Source organism: Dipodomys merriami, unplaced genomic scaffold (assembly GCF_024711535.1).
Source record: "Dipodomys merriami isolate MVZ:Mamm:240054 unplaced genomic scaffold, mDipMer1.0.p SCAF_29, whole genome shotgun sequence".
Lineage (NCBI taxonomy): Eukaryota > Metazoa > Chordata > Mammalia > Rodentia > Heteromyidae > Dipodomys > Dipodomys merriami.
In genome coordinates, this window is record NW_027204381.1 from 13282745 (window position 1) to 13302540 (window position 19796).

Here is a 19796-nt window from a genome sequence, read left to right on the forward strand (position 1 = left end):
GAAGTCAGGATTTAGTAGATGACATAGAGGCTGTATGGCCCACAAACCCAGACTTGATAGCCCTTGAAGAAACATCTTGTTTTTCTAGCTCCAGTGGAAAGATGAGGGGTAGAGGTGGGGGTTGTGCAGGGTCAGAACTACCTGGCAATGCCAAGTTTAGAGCAGGTCAGTCTGGATTTGAAGTCATCCTTGACTACGTCACTCTTTTCAGCCACTATCGATAGGCAGAGCTCAGAATGGTCTTCAAAAGTCATAGTACTTAAAGCACTGATCATTACCAGTACCTTATTTGTGGATTTATTCCACTAGATTTTGACCAAGTGTGGGGTGAAAAAAATTCCCATGCATGCCTTGTACAACTCAGTTAGTGCAAGCTCAGTCAGTCTTTTATTGTCAGTGTGTTTTAACTGTGCTTCCTGAGCATTTGTGGTGTTTCCTCAGTGCCAGTCTACTTGGAGCCAGTTACCTACAGATACCATTGGTCTACTGTATATGCCTGTTGTTGGCCAGGGGCAGGTGGGAAACTTTCCTGCAGTGGTAGGGCTTCCCTGTCTCTTGTGAAAATGCCCAAATTATTAAAAAATTATATTTAATCTCTGAAACTTCAGTGACTTATCTTTTATGGGGTCTGGTGGGAAAGGTAGCTGGAGGGCATAGAATGGAAATGGCATGGTTTAGATGGAAGCAGGGTTGACTCTAGATGGTTTGTAAGTTGTGGAGAAGCAGAGAAGGGCTAGTGCAGCTTGTGGGTTATGCAGCAGTTTCACAGTTCCTTTGATCCTCATAGCAATTCTGTTAGACACTAGCATCCACACTTTTGAGTGTGGAAAAGAGGTGACAAGACCCTCGGTCTAGACCCAGTGAGAACAGCACAAACCCAATCTGATGGAAGAGAGAAGTTGGTCTTAGGGTTAGTTGTCTTGAGAAGCAAGCTGGCCTGCCTTCATTTGTGGTTACCAAGGGTGACTCGTACCATACCCTTCCTCATGGTTTCTGTGCATTAGCACAGAAAGCCCTGCACGTCCATGAAAAATCCAAATTAAATATCGCTTTAGAATAGGATGTCCAAAAAGCAGCAGAATTTGGGGGCATACATTTCATGTGAGTAGATTGGCAGATGGGGCCTGGACAAAGTACATCAGGCGATCATCATCAACAAGGTATTAATGGAGATCATAGGCCAAGAGGCATATTAGAGAAAAGGGCCATGTATACCCATCCCCAAGGTGTGCCTACAGCATTGTCATGCAACACAGCCTTCAGGATTTCTCTTGGGCAGGCACCAGAGGGAATGCCTAATCCAGGTCCTGTGCGGGGCATTTGGTATGAACAATCATCTGCCAGAACCAGTATCCCTGAAGAACAGCAAGACTGGCTCATAAAAGTTCCAGCACAGGCCAGATGCCGGTGGCTCATGCCTGTAATCCTAGCTACTCAGGAGGCTGAGATCTGAAGATCACGGTTCAAAGCCAGCCTGGGCAGAAAAGTCAGTGAGATTCTTATCTCCAATTAACCACTAGAAAACTGGAAGTGGTGCTGTGGCTCAAGCGGTAGAGCGCTCACCTTGAGCTAAAGAGTGTAGGGATAGCGCCCAAGCCGAGTTCAAGCCCCATGACAGACAGAAAAATAAAGTTCCAGCACAATATTGTCTCAACAAAGCACTTCAAGGAAGGTATTCAAGGAAGGTAGTGGTACTTCCTCCAAATGCAATAAACTCCAGGAGTGAGTAGATGTGCTGGTCCAGCGGGGGTTGATTGTGAACGTGGTAGTAGAAGAGAAAGCCTAGCACAAACCAAATGGCAGCCATCAGACTTGCTTGTGTCTGCTTACGAGGATTCACCCTGGACTCTTTTTTCTTGTTATTGGGGTTTCCTGTTCAACCCTCTCAAAGCTAGAGTTCTCATTGTTTAGGAAGGTGGTTTTCATGACATGACAGGGCAGTTATGAGATACAAATACAGTTTTATTTTATGGGTCTGATAAGAGCATTAAAGAATGTTACTTAAAATCTGTAAGACCCATGTGTGGTTGGGTTCCATTTAGAATCAGTAGGGCAGGTGGATTGTGGTGCCATTATGTATGTATGTGTACAGTTTTGCCCTCCTTTAACAAACAGTTCAGCTTTTCCTGCTGAGGTTCAAAAGTGGGTGATGTGGTAAGACTACAGGATGCTTTTTTCAGGCACTAGGAGTGCTAGGCATATTGGAACATCCAGCAGAAGCTATGTATGTGTGTGTCCCCAAGGCATGTCTGTAAAGGTTTGGCCCCAGGCTGGGAGTACTTACTGGGAGGTGCTCAGGTTACTGGGGGCATGTCTGCAAGATTGTGAGGCCAGTTTTAGTCTCTCCCTTTGTAGTTCAAATAGTGACCATTTTGTTCCTACATAAGCTCGTTATAATGTGCTTTCTGCATCAGAGGGAGAACCTACAGTGGCCACCTGATATTGTGGACTTGAATTTCCAAATAAACCTCCTCACAAATACCCTTTCAGGAATTTCACTGAGGGATGAGAAACTTGAAATAGGGGGTCTCCTGAGGTTTGCAATGAGGTGTGAAACATGACACTTCAGGGCATGGGATAGGGAGCCTCAGATTTTCTCTTCCCTATTTTTTTATTACTGTCATGGAGGTATTCAGGCAGCTTTGGGCAGTCACTGTATGTGTGAGTGTGTGCACACATGTGGGGCAGCAGGACTGTGGGGAAGGTTTGTGCAGCATTAGAGGCTTTGAGGATTACCCACAAGCCTCACCCCCATGGGTTGCTTTTTTTCTGAGTTTGTTTTTTTTCAGTTCAACATGTCAGGTTCTATGACTACAATGCATCTCGTTCAATATCACCTCATCCATCTATCTCCCCCATTTCTCTCCATGGGCTGCCTTATAGATTATGTCATCTGGACCACCCAGAGCATAGGACCAAAGTCCTGGCCAGGTTTTTAAAGTCCTGAGAGTTGGGTTTTTTCCTGGAGGAGGTTCTTACATTTCCAATATCTCTTGTATTCTGGTCTCTCATAAATTATCTTGTCTATCTGTCCTTCCTTAACGCCATCCACTCTAGTCTGTTACCTTCATTATTGACATACACATCACCAGTCTGTCCACCCCCAAGGGCACGATGTGGGTGAAAAGGTAGGTGAGCATGTCAATGATTCCTGAGATTCCGAAGAAGAGGTACATAGTGGAATGCTGCCAATTCATCTTCACCCAGTGGTCATCTTGGTAGAGATGGAAGAAGGGCCCATCCCTAACAAGCTGCTCTGCCAGGAACCCTGCAGGGAAGCAAGGGTCAAGAGTGAGAAGGAAGAGCTGCTCCCAGACCAACAGGAGACAGCACAAAACAGTCCCAAGGCACACACGAAGTCCAGATATGGGTGACTTGGTCTATGAGTCAGCATCTGCTTTGCTGCCTTGGGAGCTGCTACCTTGGTATCAAATGTTTGCTGAGGAATCTCTGTAGACACATGGATGTTGTTTCGCAAATAGGGCAATAGAAACAGCAGTTGAAACATGCACATAGCAGCCAGGATGAAGCACAGTGACCTCTGAGGTGAAGGTGTGGCTGATGCACTATTTTTTAGGCTTTCCTGGCAAGTGAGCAGTGAAGAGATCCCAGGAAGAAACAATGAGGACAAATGAAGACTCCGGGCTGATGTGCTGTGATGTAGATGGCTGTACCTGTCCAGGGGCAGAGCAGCTCCTGTATGTGTGTCCTGAGGTAGACTTGGAGTGAGTGAGTGCTTGCCCTTCCTTAGCAGAGTTCTGAGATCTACAGCTCCTCTGGCCTTCTGTTTTAAAACACTGGCTGAACAAAGTGAAGGGCTGCAGTGTGTGTCTGGCCACACTGTCTACATTGAGGCAGGACTGGGGCCACAAGACTGGTGAAGTTGTGCTTCAGGGTTGCTCACAGTTTCATCCCTTTTACTTTTAGCACCGATCTTGCCTTTTTGCCCAGCACTCACACCCTTTCCCTAAACATTTCTTTTTCCGGGCAGCCCCCTTCTGACTTCACATGGAAGGGTTGGGGAAGTTGTGAAAATGACTCAGGAAAAGTCTCACTGATACTTAAATGAAAACCTTGTGAAGCAAAGACCCTTTATAGTCCCCATCATTTTCCTAGTTCTCAGACAGTGGGCCTGCGGTGTGGTTTGAAGCTCATGCTTGGAGCTATTGAATGTTTATCCCTTCTACCAAACAAACTGCCAAGTACAGTTTTTCTCACTTTGTTTAGGCAAAGTTGATACTGTCCTTTACCATTTAGACTAAGTGGTCCCAGTCTACTCCAGAAAGAGATTTCTAAAGCCTGATCTGAGTGGGGATTGGGGGCTAGGAGATAGGGGAATGAAGATGTGTGTGTGTGTCGGGGGGCAGAAACAGCTGCATTAGGGAAAGCTAAGTAAGCTTTGCTTCCTCCAAGGGAAGCTACTTCATTGTTCAGTCCTTCCAGGAAGACTGTAGGTCAAGGGTGACAATAGTAGAAGGCAATCCACAACAAGATTCCTTGTTATCCTACAGATCCATTCTAAGGAAGGATAATTGTTACTCTTACCACTATTGACTCTTCTGGGGCCACCAGCAGATAGAGAAGATGACAAGGAGCAATGGACATGAGGAAGGGCCAGAAGACAAGGAATAGTTTTTCATCTCTTGTACTGCCCATCTCACTGGTCCCCTTGTACAAATGTTCCCTGTGAAAAGTTTCTTGAGACTGGAGGATGGAGGATAGGCCAGTGTATTGGTTATTAAGTACTCTGGGATGCTAGAAGGAGATACAATAAGTGGTATTCAAGGCAGGGCATATGTTTTATTAAAATTAGTTCCACAAAGGCACAATGTCTATGTGCAGCTGATCATACAAAATAATATTTATTGAAATGAACTCCAGGAAATGGAAATGAGGTTTTTTCTTTGTTGTTTTCATTTTTTTTTTGGGGGGGAGGTCCGGTCGTGGGGCCTGAACTCTGGGCCTGGGCGCGGTCCCTCAGCTCTTCAGCTCAAGGCTAGCGCTCTACCACTTGAGCCACAGCGCCACTTCCGGCTTTTTTCATTTTGCTTATGTGGTGCTGAGGAATCGAACCCAAGGCCTCAGGCATGCAAGGCAAACGCTCTACCACTGAGCCACCTCCCCAGCCCTCATTTTCTTTTAGTCTTGTTTATTTATGTATGTTTTGGGAGTGTTAGGGGAGGCACAGAAATGGAGGGACAAAGGGTAAACAAATGCAGCAGTGGTACTCCCTAGACACGATGTTGAAAATAAACTATACAACTTGTGGTTGGGGATGGGAGGGAAAACCTGGGAAAGAGCAAGGGAAGGGATGATATTGTCCAAAAGAAATATACTCTACCGGACTTGTAACTATAACCCTACTATACATCACCTTTATAAAACAATAAAACAATTAAAAAAGAAAAACCATTTTAGTTCTTTCTCAAATCATGACTATGACCCTATTCACTCTTGTTTCTTTTCTATTTTTATCTTTTCATATAGTATGTGTTTTCTTCCTGTATCTCTCTACCTTTCTCCTTCTAAAGTAAATAATATAGTTTATTTGGTAGTTTCTCATGTTACATATAGTATAAGGTTTTATTAACTTTGTTGTTGTTGTTGTTGTTGTAGGGCTTGAACTCAGGGCTTAGGCACTGTCCCTGAGCTTTTTCTATGCAAGTGTAGTGCTCTAGCACTTTCAGTTTTGTGGTTAATTTGAGATAAGAGTCTCACAGCCTTTCCTGCCTGGTCTGGCTTTGAACTCAGATCTCAGCCTTCTGAGTAGCTAGGATTATAGATATGAGCCACTGGTGCTTTTTTTTTTTTTTTTTTAATCAACTCCTAACATAAAGCTCTCTATACAATGGAATGTTAGGATAAACAGTAGCCTCCTCAAAGTCCTTGTCCTCTGTGTCTGCAGTGAAACAGCCATTTCACAGAGTCTAGGAAATGGACTGAAAGATCTGGATGTGATGGGGAAAGTCCACGGACCAAATGAGTTCTGCTCAGCTGGGTGCTGTTTGCTCACACCTGTAATCCTAGCTACTCAATAGGCTGAGATCTGAGGATCGTGGTTCAAAGCCAGCCTGGGCAGGAAAATCCCTGTGAGGCTCTTATCTCCAATTAACCACTGAAAAACCAGTAGTGGTGCTGTGGCTCAAGTGGTAGAGTGCTTGCCTTGAGCTAAAGAGCTGAGGGACAGTGCCCAGGCCCAGAGTTCAAGCCCCATGACCGACCAAAAAAAAAAAAAAAAAAGTTCTGCTCTTACCAGTGACACAACAGAAAATCCTGACTGCAGCTTCAATGATTGCAACCCGCCATGGCTGCTGGCTCAGCCTGTTCTTCTTGCCCTTTTGGTGAAAGTGCTTCAGTGGGAACTTCACTGACCACCACACTCTACTGATCAAGAAGAAACTCCCAGGGAGAGCGTGGCCCTTAATGTTTGCCATCAGTGTTCTAGGACACCTACACATCAGTAACAGCTGTTAGGAGTCTGAATGAGAAAGACATATAAATGTATAGCTTAACAAGAAGCAAACAGATGGCTGAGGATTCCAAATCATAAGCATTATCAAGAAGGATCCATGTATTTATTGGAAAAGCCTTGATGTTAATAGTGTAGTAATCTTGTCAGATAAGTTATGGGATGGAATAATAAGGGCCCTGAGGCTGTAAGAACAGGAATGAAAATGAAAAGGCTAGAAAGGGGAAAAGGAGGAGTGGTAAATATTTATTGACCTCTGGGTAGAGGAACCGGCCTTGAAAAATACTATTTAAGTAGCATTTTTTTTAATGTGAGAAAGGTTAGCAAATAACAAATCAGAAAACTCTAGCAGCTATAGGATAAATAGCTATCATAGAACCTTCACAAATAAAACAAGCAAAAGACAAATGATTCAAAAAATAACACGATCTTGATAAAATTCTAATTCTAGGGATGTACATATGCAATCATGCCATTTTTTGAGAAAATCCATTTGAATAGAAGTAGTTTTGGGATGGTTGAGAACTGGTGGCTCATGCCTGCCATCCTAGTTACTCAGGAGATAGATCTGAGGATCATGATTTGTCACCAGCTTGGGCAAAAAAAATTCATGAAACTCTAATCTCCAATTAACCAGCAAAAAGCTAGAAGTGGAACTGTATCTCAAGTGGTAGTGTACCAGCCCTGAGCAAAGAAGCTAAGGGAGAGTTCCCAGGTTCTGAATTCAGGACCATACTAACACAAAAAAGAAAAAACTATTATTTCATATATGGATTACTTTTCATCCCAATTACAGTGGCAAGAGAGCATAGCATAAAATTTTGTATGGTTTTTCCTTGGAATTGGCATTTCTTCGTTTCTTAGGGGTTGGTCCTGGAATTGTGTTCCTGGGGCAGTTCACATTTCCTCGATGTTTTCCATGTGACTTGAAGGCTTGTGTTGCTGTTTCACATTGGAGGAAGCAGTCACCTCCCCCAGTCTGCACTGACTTTGGGAGATGGGCATCTTCTCCACACGCCTGCATGGGGATTCTGAGACTTCTGGATATTTCACCTCACACCTCTTCTTTCCTCTTGGGAAGGAATCATTATGATTGTGAACTTTCTGAAAAGCCAACTAAAAGCTGAGAGCTTCCTTTATCTTCTACCTGCCAGGTTACCTAAAATGTGGAAACTTGTGTTCTTGTGAAGCCAGTAATCTCAATAAGACCCTAGCATTTGTGCGTGCTCTCTCTCTCTCTCTCTCTCTCTCTCTCTCTCTCTCTCTCTGTCTCTCTCCCTCTTTCTCTCTCCCTCTCTCTTTCTCTGTCTCCTTCTCTCTACCCTCTTTTTCTCTCCCTCTGAATAAACTTATTCTTTCTGAATAAACATTCCAAGTTTATTGCACGTGGTTTTCACCAAGCACAGTGAACACAAAACCATAACGTTGAGAACTCCAGTGGAGCGCTGTGTGCGGTGCTGTGTCCGCTCGGGTCGTGTGAGGGAGATCGGACGCACTGGGGGCCTCTGGGTGCGCAGCCTGGGGGGGTCCCCGCTGCCTGGCGGAGGCCCAAGCGCCCAGGGCCCCGCGCGCGCGGGCCTTGTTTCCTCAGAAGGCAGCAGCGCGCCACAGACATTGTGACGTGGCCTCCAGCCCAGTGGGCCTGGTCAACGGCAACCTAGAGCCCCAGAGTCCGCCGGCTGAGCCAGGTTTCTGTGGACGCGCCTCATGGGCAGCTGCCTCAGCCAGCTTGTCCGGCTCGGGCGGATCCCGGTCTCTGCTCCTGGCCTGGCGCAGGACAGGCCTGGGCGCCCCGGCCCTGCGCGCTGCCCGCGGCCCTGGCAGCCCCTGCGGGTCCAGCGCGTCCACCGCGTGCTCCCCTCCGCGGTCACAGCCTCCAGAAGGTCGGCCCCCGCCCAGCCGGGGACGCCGCACAAACGCTTCCCTATTACCCCTAAAAGGCGCTACCCGCTGCACCAGCCCCAGTATCGTCTTGGCTCACTGCCCAGGGTGTGCTGGCACGAAGGTGACAAGAAAGTGACCATCCGGAGGAGGAGCAACCGGACCACTGTGAGGATCCCCGCTCCCAGCCGAAAACCACTGCACAGCGTCCTCCTGTCCTCCCCCGCCGGCCCTGGCCCTGGCCCGGGCGCACCTGAGCTAGAACCCACAGGCCTGGATAGCAGCCGCGGCGGGGGGTCCCGCGGGGCTAGTGTGCCCAAGGCCGAGTCCCGGGAGAGCCCAGGAGAGCCCGTGAGCATGTGCACGGCTGGCATCCTTAGCTCGGGCAGCAGGAACGCCATCGCCAGCTCCTACAGCGCTCTGCAGCGCATCCATGGGCCACATCTGTGCAGGAGGAGGAGCCCCGCCCCCGCCCGGATCCAGACTCCACAGAGCCCAGCCAGCAAAGCCAGAGAGGCGCTGTGTGTCCCTCCCAGCTCCTCACAGTCACGCCAGGTGCCGCACAAGGAGCCCCAGGGAGCCAAGTACCCAGGTCCCGACACTCAGAGGCAGCAAAAGTCAGGCACTAGTTGCTCTGGGACCCGCAAAAGGAAGATTCCGCTGCTGCGCCCCAGGAGGGGGGTCCCGCTGACCTTGCCTCCTGCCCCCAAGCTTGGCTATCCCATCACTGTGGAAGACCTGGAGCAGGAGAAGAGAGCCAGGCTGAGGAGGATCACTGAGGTCTTCCTGGACAAGACCGAGGCCACCTCCAGCCCTGTGATGGAGAAGCCACCCTTCTCCCAGCAGCCTCTTGTTGCAGCCTCCATGGCGCCTGTCATCTCGGGCCTGGCGCCTGCTCCCTCCACGGCGGCTGGTGACAGCAATGCCAGTTTATGTCCAGCCCCGGCTTTCAGCCCTGCATTTGGCTTTGGAGCAACTACCATGGCTTCCTCCTCCCAGCTGCCTCCCTTTGGGGCTCCCCAGGCCAGTGAGGCTGGAGGCCCGAGACCCTCGGCAACAGGCACCTTTAGCTTCCCCGGTGTCACTGGCATGGCCAGCAGCACCAGCAACACAACTGGAGCACTGAGCTTTGGTGCCTCCACACCCTTCGGGGTTGGTGGGCAGCCGTCTCAGCTTCCGAATGTTCTCCCAGGGGCCCAACCCTTTGCCTCAGGTGGCCCTTCATTTACCATTGGTGTGGGGTCCAAGACCCAAGATGCTCGGCAGATCCTGGAGGCAAGAAGAAAGCACAGGAAAAAGTAGACTCCATCCCTTCCCTTCTTCCCCATCTCAACCCCCTTTCCCACATCTGGTCCCAGCATCTTCCAGAAAGACCCTGGGAGTTTCTGGAGCAAGTGCAGATCGCTGGCTTCAGCTGTGTCCCTCCTGGAGGAAGCAGTGGCCTGGGTGAGGGCCACAAGGTGGCCATGGCAGAAGCTCAAGCCTGCCACAGGTGAGGCTGCAAACCTAAAGCATATTTTCCACTTGTTCCCTGACTCTATGCAGTGTGGATCTAGGCCAGGCACCTCTCCTCCTCTTCTGTGAGTTGCCATTGCTGAGGAGGGTGGTGGGGTATACCCCGCATCTCTGCTGTGTGGTTAATAGAATGGGGATGCTAAGCTTCCCCTGCTTGGCTTGGCTATGAGAAGTGGCTCTCTCTAGATATCTCCTCAGGGATTCTCTTGTCCTGTTTTCATTCCATTATCCTCATGGGTCACCTGTGGGACTTGTTCTTTGTTAAATGACTGTGAATCTTGCTTTGCCTCCCAGACCCCGTGGGTGCTGCTCCACTTCCTCCTGGCCAGGCCGAGAGCCCTCAGCTCCAGTGAAGAAGCTCCCAGAGTGCACAGGATGCTGACCACTCCTTCCAGTACCTTCTTCCACACCTACCCTTCATCCACCACCCCACGGGTCACATCTGCCTCTCAGCCTCATCCTGTAGGAACCTGATGCTCGCATGTGCTACTCTTTGCTGAATCTTCTGAGGGAAGAACTGAAGTGGTCACATGGCGGTGATGCCACTGAATACTGAACTGTTGCTGTTTATACTGCTAGGGCCACAGGGCTGGAGCTCTGGACTGGCACAAAGGCCTTCCTGCATGGATGCTCTCCCACAAACCCATCTCCATTACAGGGGATCCCTAGTGTGTATCAGGAGGCTGGAGAACTCAGACTTTAGTTACTTGTCCCCAGCAGGACCCGCCCCAGCCGTCCCCTTGCTCTTATGTTCTAAAACCACCCCAGCCCCGAGCCTCGCTGCCATACTGACCTCTTTGGTAGATGTAGAAGATTTATATGTACAGTTTTTAAACCACTTAAAATATTTTCACAAAATAAATTTTGTTTTTGTATTTAAATTGTGTTGTTTTGCCCCCCCCCCTTGTTTGGTTTGCTGAAGTGGTTAATTATAAATGCTGATAACTAGGAGTTAGCTGTTTGGTTAATTTTATCTGTCTGAAGGAGAGGCTCAGGGCTGCTCTGGCACTGTCTCAGGGGCTAAGTGCCTTCTGGACGTGGACATACATAGAGTTCCTTTTTTTTTTTTTTTTTTGGTCCGGTCGTGGGGCCTTGCCGCGGACCGGGTTCTGTCGGGGCGACGGAGGACACCTAAGGGAGGAACCTGGAATAGGTGGGGAGATGGCAAACAGACAACTCACACACAAGAGGAGTGGATGCTGAGTGCTGAGTGCGATTTAATGCAGAGGATAGCAAACTTTTATAACAGAAGTCTCCATGAGAAAGGGCAAAAGGTTACACAATCTTGCTGCATGGCTTCATTCTTGGGTGGTCACCAGCTGGGCACCTGATAGGCATTTGTCTCCGGCTTATCTCTAAGGAATACAATGGGTTTGGGTTTCGATGTTTGTCACCAATTAACCATTACCTATTTTTATAGAGGCCTTAACTTTCCCATAAGATCTTTCCTGTCTCTTCTTTAATAGTAAACTTTAAGGAGACCTAGCAATTCTCTTAGTAAATAGCAGGAAATTCTCTCTCCTAAATAATTATCTCAGCAATTGCCATACATTCTTTCTGTTTTAGCTGAGCCTATAGCTTCTTGTAAATCCCTTACAAATAATTCTTTCTGCTGAAGTGACTTTGTGAAACCCCCAATACTTTTATATTTACTTATAACTTATCTCCTAGCCTCCATAAGAGGGGTTTCAGGTTAGCACTTAACTCTGGTGAGTCCGTCATATTTTTTAAGACACTCATCAGATATTGGAGTCGTCAACACTCTTAAGAAAGAGCTTTGAATAAGGGGACATTGACAATGAGCAAGTACAAAAAGCAGTAGAAGCAGTAAAAGATTAACAGGCACTCTTATGAGGGAAGAAAGACAGAAACACATCTTTTCCCAGGGGTTTGCCAGCCTTTTTCCAGGAGTAGGCCTCTTAGAAGCCCTATTCTCCGAGGTAGACTTCAGTGAAGTCCCAAAACTTGGAGGTAGGTTTCTGTAAAGCCCCATTCTCTGAGGTAGACTTTGGTGAAGTCCCAAAACTCAGAGATAGGTCTCTGAAGCCCCTATCTTAGGTCTGATAGATGGTTTCCCATGCTAAGCAAACTCCACTGGAGTTGGCGTGGCAGGGCCTGAACTCTGGGCCTGGGCGCTGTTCCTCAGCTCTTCAGCTCAGGGCTAGTGCTCTACCACTTGAGCCACAGCGCCACTTCTGGCTTTTTTTTTATGTGGTGCTGAGGAATCGAACCCAGGGCCTCAGGCATGCAAGGCAAGCGCTCTACCACTGAGCCACCTTCCCAGCCCTACATAGAGTTCTTGTAACGTGAATGTGTGGTGTAGCTGTAACCCATGATGGGTTGGAAGCCCTGTGACAGGGCACTGCCTGCCTTTCCCAGGTGCATACCTCCTGCTCCCATGTGCATACCTCCTGCTCCCATGTGCATACCTCCTGCTCCCACAAGCTACTTTCTGACATATGGAGCTGTGAGAGGAGCCTGGTCCTTAAGACCCAAACCCTGTCAGCCTTAGAGGGTAGGGGTGGATCCTGTGCTAGAAATGAACCTTCACCCACACCCCTGTAATGTGGAACTTTAGTTTTCCTCAGCTCCATAGACAGGCACAAGTCCATGGGTCCCAGTACAGCCCAAGTGTGAGTAAGCAGGTCCTGTCTGCACTGAACAGGAATGGGAGGCATTTAGATGATTATGAATCGTTCTTTGCCATATAGCCCCCAGTATGTGCTGCTCCACTTCCTCCTGTCCATGCTGAAGCCTTCATCTCCAACCCTCTCGTCATTCTGTACCTATAACCTTGGTGGCTCAAGAATGTTAGTGTGACAGAACCAAGGTAGAGCCTCATTTCAGAAAGTAAAGCACCTGTCAAGTCGAATTGGGATTGTTAATATGAAGGTGAGATTTTTCTCCTTCCATGTCATTAAGAGCTAAAAAATGGAAAGCAATTCACTTATACTCAGAAGTGTGAGATTTGGAGGACAATAGCTCAAGGCCAGCTTGGGTAGCAAAGAGATACCATCTATAAAATAACCAACACAAATCAGGGCGTGGATGTGTGGTTCCAGTATTCATTTCATGGTTTGAAGGTTCACACTTATGATTAAAGTAGGTTCTTTGGAATAAGCCTGTGCCAAGGGTGCCAGGTAGGACTGGCTGAAGCACATGGCAAATCAGAACTGCTTACTTCATAAGCCAGGAAGTAAAGAGGAAAAAGGCAGGGTTACATAATCTCACAGGTCCCTCTTTCCAAGGACCTCCCACAAGGCTCTACCTCCTATAGGATCCACCACTTCCAAATAGCACTGCTGAGAGGACCTTTGGGGAGCACTTGTCAGCGCATCTACTGTTGGATCATTTTGGTCGGTGATGTGCTGGGACTACTCTCTCAGATCTTCAGACACTTGCATGGAATTCTGGATCATGGACACGGTTGAAGCTGATCCTTCCTGAACAGATGATCACCGGATGGTAGTACTGCCTTATCTTGCCCACCTAGGCTAGTCACTTTTTCAGAACAGTCACACATTGTACAGCCATATTTTAATCAACAGTAGATGGCACACACAAGGTTGGAACTGTAAAATTATATTGGCTAATGACATAAGGCTCTCAGTGTACTTTATGATCTCTGTCCAACAATGAAATGGCCCAATGATATATTTTCCAGATTGTCTCCTTGTCATTAAGTAATGCCTGATTATTGCTGCATTCAGTAAAAGATTCTTGGGTGACATTTGGTGTTATTGCACCAGCTTATGGCACACAATGTATGTGGCAAGAAGTCATTAATCATATTACCATTCCCCTGTATTTGAGTCATTTTCTCATGCTGCTTTTAGGATTTTCTTTTTTTTCCCCAGGGCTGAGAACCGAACCCAGGGCCTTGTGCGCGCCAGGCGGGCGCCCTTCCACTGGGCTAAACCCTCAGCCCTGCTTTTAGGATTTTCTTGTTAACTATGTTTTGCTTTTTTTTTTCTTGGTAGTTTGACTGCAATACATTTGTGTGTGGTTGTCTCTCTTCCTCTCTGTCTATCTCTGTCTCTGATGGTACTAAGGATTGGAGAGGTTATCTTACCCTTCCCAGGATTTTCTTATTTTTAGGCTCTCCTTGCTGAATTCATGGTTTATCTGGAACTGGACACAGTGGTTGCTGCAAGCTTAGGCCAGCAAAACCATGGATGGTTTCTGCTTGTCCCCAAGTGTCCACCACATGTCTACCACCAGAGCCGAGGAATTTCCACACTCAGCTCCTATCTGACTGAGTCTCATGCAGCAACATTTTCACAGCCAGTCACTGACTGATCTAGAAGAGTGTTGGTGGCAGCCCCAGGCACCATCTCCACTGTCTGGACCTGAAGGTGGGATCTTGTCACAAAGAAATTCTTTTCAGCTTCTTGTTTGCAGTTGGCCAATTTCAAATTTCATACACAAGCCGGGTGCTGGTGGCTCACGACTGTAATCCTAGCTACTCAGGAGGCTGAGATCTGAGGATCGCGGTTCAAAGCCCAGCCCGGGCAGGAGAGACCATGAGACTCCTATCTCCAATAAACCACCAGAAAACCGGAAGTGGCCTGTAGCTCAAGTGGTAGAGCGCTCACCTTGACCTGAAGAGCTGAGGGACAGCGCCCAGGCCCACAGTTCAAGCCCCACTACCGACAAACAAAACAAAACAAAACAAATTTCATACACAGGGTTTTTTTTTTTGACAATTTTGTCTAGTTTTAATCCAATTGCTCATCTCTTTATACTACTGTAACTAGAAAACCTCTCATTTCTCCTTTTGTTTAATGTTTAACACAGATTCCATTTAAGATGCAAGCTGTTGTTCCCCTTTGTTTTCCTAAGCAAAGGTGCAGAACCAACTTTACAAATGCATGTCAAGCCTGTGTGTGTCTTAACTGGCTTCCCCTCTCCCTGGCCATCCTCATCTTTCTGAGAAGTCCTGTTTTGTAGAGCCTGAGTCCCTGTCTGCATTTGTATACTGACACTCAAGATTCACAGGCTCCAGCCTTCCCTTTTATCTGTTCCAAAGTGGTACGGACTGCAGCATATTTGTCGAGAAGTCTTTTAAAGGTAGGACGGTGGCTGATGCTCCAATCCTAGCAATTCAGGAGGCTGAGTCCAGACTGACAAATCTATGAGACTCATATATCCAATTTATTACAAAGAAGCTGGAAATAGAGCTGTGGTTAAAAAAAAAAAAAAGCTAAGGTGGAGGCTTTAGGCCCTGAGTTCTAGCTCTAGGCTAGCCCCCCAACACAAAAGTAGGATATTATTTTTTTTAAGGTTTGTTCTGTATGATTGAGTACTGTTCTGGGTGGCCAGGTCAATTGTGCAGGGTGCCATTCTCATCTTGCACATGAACAACTCTTTAATTTTGCTGGACTACTAAGTTCAGGACACCTGGACTTCTATAAATTTCTGGTAGTAGAGTTTGAAATCAAGGTTCTATTGGGTCCTCCAGCCTTGAAATCAGTCCTTGCCTGCCTGCCTGCATGCCTGCCTGTTTCTCTCCCTCCCTTTCCTCCCTCCCTCCCTTCCTTCATTCCTTCCTTTATTCCTTCCTACTTTCCATGCTTCTTTCCTTCCTTCTTTTCTTTTACCCTTCTTTTCTTTGTAGTAACTGAGTTAAATTCAGGGCTTCATACTTGATAGGTAGTTACTCTACCACTTGAGCCATCCCTCTAGCCCTTATAAATTTTGGCAAGTGAAGGAAAGAGCATTTGCCCTAGAGTGAACAGCATAAAAAATAATGCCCACACAAATGATAAGATGTGCTTGGGCTACAGTAGCACAGAGGTAGACCACTGGGTGGGAGAAGAGCGCTGGGAGCCGTTTATGCAGGGATTTCTTCTACATCCTAGTCTGGTACTTTAAGCAGCACATCATTGTACTTCATTCCTGAGTAGGTGAATGTGTGTGACAGGCTTTCCAGGGATGAGTCTTTTGTGCAATAGCTATGTTCTAGGACTGGTCTGATACTCTCTAAAATGAGTCTGGTGTCTGAACATCCAGCTATGTAGCTGGTAACTCTGTTACAAAACTATTCTCAGTGCACATAGCCTTGGGGCTGCTATCATGTTTCCAGGTGGCATGGGTGCTCAGGAGCAATTCCTACCTTCTCCATGGGGGTTCTCTCCTCGGGCTATGGGCTTCTTTTAGCTCCCTGGTACCTTCTTACCCTGTTGATGCCTCTCTCCTGGCAATTTTATCATCCTTCTTTAGCATGTGAGCTCTCCTGATGAGACCTGAATGTGTCCCATGCCTTTCAGCTGCCTTCATGTGAGAGCTCAGCCATGACTGGTCACCCAGATAAGCTTGAGAAGGAAAGGCTGGGGGAGGGTTCTCTTTCCACTAGAGGTATGCTGAGGGCCCCCAAAAGAAATTTTGTTTGTTTTTTTAAGACATAGTCTTTTCTGTAGCCCATCCAGGGTAGCTTTGAACTCTATATCCTCCTGCTTCTGCCCTTCAAGTGCTGGGAGGAAAGATCTTTCTGATGAGCTCAGGTTTCATGGACCTCCTTGCCCTGAGCAGGCTCCCTCCTACCTGAAGCACTGCAGGTTGGGTCGGAAAGTCAAGGGCTTAAACTTAAGCTTAAGCTCTGTGTTTCTGATACCAGCTGGTGCTATGGACTATTTCCAAATGGCCAGGCAGTACTGAAGAGTTAGCTTGATGAAATAGAAGGCTGTGGCTTCAACATCCAGGTGAGTAGTGACATGTTCGCAGAATATCTGAGTGTCTATTTGGTATCCTGAGAGTCTCCTTTCAGTACACTGTGTTCTCACTTCTCTGAGTTTTCCTATGGCTTTTTTTTTTTTTTTTTTTTCAGTCGTGGGGCTTGAACTCTGAGCTTGGGCACTGTCCCTGCACTCTTCAGCTCAAGGCAAGTGCTCTACCGCTTGAGCCACAGTGCCACTTCCGGTTTTCTAGTGGGTTATTGGAGATAAGAGTCTCATGGACTTTTTCCTGCCCAGGCTGACTTTGAACCTTGATCCTCAGATTTCAGCCTCCTGAGTAGCTAGGATTACAGGCATGAGCCACTGGTGCCCGACTCCTATGGCTTTTGTGATGTCAGTTTTCTCCATTCTTCTTACAAGCAGAAACAGAGCTCTGTGCCCACCTGGTACATGCTTGGATCCTCAGCACTGCACTCTGTCTCTAAAAAGTGCAATGGCAGTCAAGATGATGGTGGCTCATGACTCCATCTCCAACTAACCAACAAGAAGTCAGACTGGAACAGTGGTTCAAGTGGTAGAGGGCCAGCCAAGGTCAAGCAAGCTGAGAAAAAGAGCATGAGGCCCTGAGTTCAAGCCCTGGTATGGGTTCATACATATACAAAAAACAAACATCCTCCCCCTGCAATGACTTTCTGTTGTGTATTTTGGACATAATTCCTATTCTTTCCCCTGGGTCCCAATGCCTTGACTCTTGTGGATTTTATCAGTCTTCCAACCTCAGCAGGGCCCCTTTCTTTGCTCTCCTCCTCTCCAAATTCATGGGCTTCATCCAAGCTTCCAGCACATCAAGCATGTACTCTGTTGGATCTCAGGCCTGCCCTACTTCTCTCTAGATTGTTCCTTTCCTGTATCATTCTCCAGTACTTATCTTGCTCCTACAAGAGAGAAGGCATCTATTTGTACTTACTGTTCTTGCTCACCATCTGCCCTAGCTTTATCTCAGTGCCTGGTTCGCAGTGAATGCTTTGGTGAATAATTCTTTTTTGTTGTTGTTGTTGGTTCTGGGGCTTGAACTCTGGGCCTGGGTGCTGTCCCTCAGCTCTTCAGTTCAAGTTTAGCACTCTACCACTTGAGCCACAGCGCCACTTCCAGTTTTCTCATGGTTAATTGTAGATGAGTCTCATAGACTTTCCTGCCCAGGCTGGTTTTGAACCACGATCCTCAGATCTCAGCCTCCTGAATAGCTAGGATTACAGAAGTGAGCCACCGGTGCCCAGCAAGAGCTCTTTCTTAAAGACCAGTGTTTATAGAAAGCATTCCCACCTTGAAATGGTTTGTTTAAAAGAGACTCAGTTATCTTATTAGCCTGCACTTGGAATATTGTTAAATTCAACTTCCTTTCCCCAGTTAACTGGGACTGAACACAAGGAATTTCATGTGCCAGGCAAGCATTCTACCACTGTGTTATAGTTCTATACCTTCCTTCCTTTCCTTCCTACCTTCCTTCCTTCCTTTCCTTCCTACCTACCTTCCTTCCTTCCTTCCTTCCTTCCTTCCTTCCTTCCTTCCTTCCTTCCTTCCTCCCTTTCTTCCTTCCTTCTTTCCTTTGTTGGTACTGGGGCTTGAATTCAAGGCCTGGGCACTGTCCCTTAGCTTTTTCACTCAAGATTGGAGGTCTACGACTTGAACCACACATCCTTTGGCTTTTGGGTGGTTTCTTGGACATAAAAATCTCATAGACATTCCTGTCCAGCCTGGAAGCTGGGCCCATGATCTTCAGATCTTAGTCTCCTGAGTCACTAAGCAAATGTACCCATCTTAAACTTTTCTTGATTGCCCATTACCTATTCATAGAAATACAAATGGATGGGTTTCTGCCATCAGGCCAGGATCTTTTGAGATTCCAGGTATCCTGGAGAAGGAGGAGATGAATCTGTCTGAACTTGCTGGTACCATTTCTGTGTCATAGCCCTGCTCCTGGGACCTTAGTTCTTCATTTCCTAGGCATTTGTCCCAGGTTATGAAGCTTTTAGCTACCCTCCTCATCCTAAACTGCTTAATTGTCAGGACCTGGAACCAGCCAGTCTAGCTTAAGGAACTTTATCAGCATTTTTATGACACGTTAGGGGAAGATCATCTTGTGAATCTTGGGATAGCACCTATAAGGGGAGGATCTTGTTGGAGTATCTATGGGCTGGCCAGTAGCCGTGGCATTGTTGCCCTGGAAACCAGGGACCTTAAGCTGTGTGCCTCCCTCACCACTGTGAATGTTGTTTCCTTACTGGATCACAAGAATTTGATTAAAGTAACTTGGACAAGTGCCATGGATTCTTGGGAAATTTTATTGGAATTACATTAAAGTATATGTTAATTAAACTTTTTACAATGTTGAATCATTCTATCCATCAGTGTGGTGCGCGTGCGTGTGCGCGCGCGCGCGCGCGCACACACACACACACACACGTTTCTAAATGGAAGTAGCCAGAGAGAAATGGCTATTACCTGTAGGGGAACACCTCTTGGCTAGGTTACTTTAGGAGAACCCTGCTTGGCTAGGTTTTCTTTAAGGGAGCCCTACTTGGCTAACTACCTTTCAGGAAGTCCTGACATCAGGAAACCCTAGCTTCCCTTTAGGAAATCCCATTTAGCTAGGACCCCTCAAGAGACATGTGCCATAGCTCTGTCCCACAGAGCCAGAAACAAATGGCACAAGTGATTTTAAGGGCTGAAAGAAAAGAACTGCCATTAAAAATAGTATATTTCTCTTCGAAACTTAGGAAATAAAAGCAAAATTACACAACTGTGATTATATCAAATTAAAATGATTCTGCCTAGCAAAAGAAACAATCACCTAAAGAGACAAGTGCCCAATGAATGGGAGAAAAGATTTGCAAACCATGTATCTGATAATCAGTATAAAACCCAGTATACTAAAGGAATTCAAAACTCACTCACTAAAATAAAAGTAAAAGGTCTAATTTTAAAATGGGCAATAAACCTAAACAGATATTTCTTTCACAAAAGAAAAGCTACACAAATGGTCAGCAAGTTTACTGGCAAATACTGAACAGTTTTCATCAGGGAAATGAAATCACAACCACAGTGAGATACCACTGCACTCCGAGTTTGAATGGATGGCATGAGAAAGAGGAAAGAGGATGGCCAGATACAGGTGAAGGGCACCCTTTCAATGTCTGTGGGAGTGTAATTAGTGTACAGTTCCTGGAAAAGCGGAGTGGGACAGCCTGGCTGTGCTT

General features: G+C 46.9%; 2 protein-coding genes across 2 annotated transcripts; one reads left to right on the forward strand and one right to left on the reverse strand.

Moving 5' to 3' along the window:
- Window positions 1-4: 4 nt before the first annotated feature.
- On the reverse strand, window positions 5-6434 carry LOC138838730 (transmembrane protein 45B-like). The gene is made up of 4 exons (XM_070038070.1): window positions 6254-6434; window positions 3079-3268; window positions 1696-1811; window positions 5-141 (listed from the first exon to the last, which is right to left on the reverse strand). Exons 1-4 carry the CDS (start codon window positions 6432-6434, stop codon window positions 5-7), a joined length of 624 nt encoding a protein of 207 aa, XP_069894171.1.
- A 1742-nt stretch (window positions 6435-8176) lies between these two features.
- On the forward strand, window positions 8177-10691 carry LOC138838731 (nuclear envelope pore membrane protein POM 121-like). Its single transcript, XM_070038071.1, has 2 exons — window positions 8177-9842; window positions 10160-10691. Exon 1 carries the CDS (start codon window positions 8177-8179, stop codon window positions 9650-9652), a length of 1476 nt encoding a protein of 491 aa, XP_069894172.1. The 3' UTR covers window positions 9653-9842; window positions 10160-10691.
- The last annotated feature ends 9105 nt before the right edge of the window (window positions 10692-19796 follow it).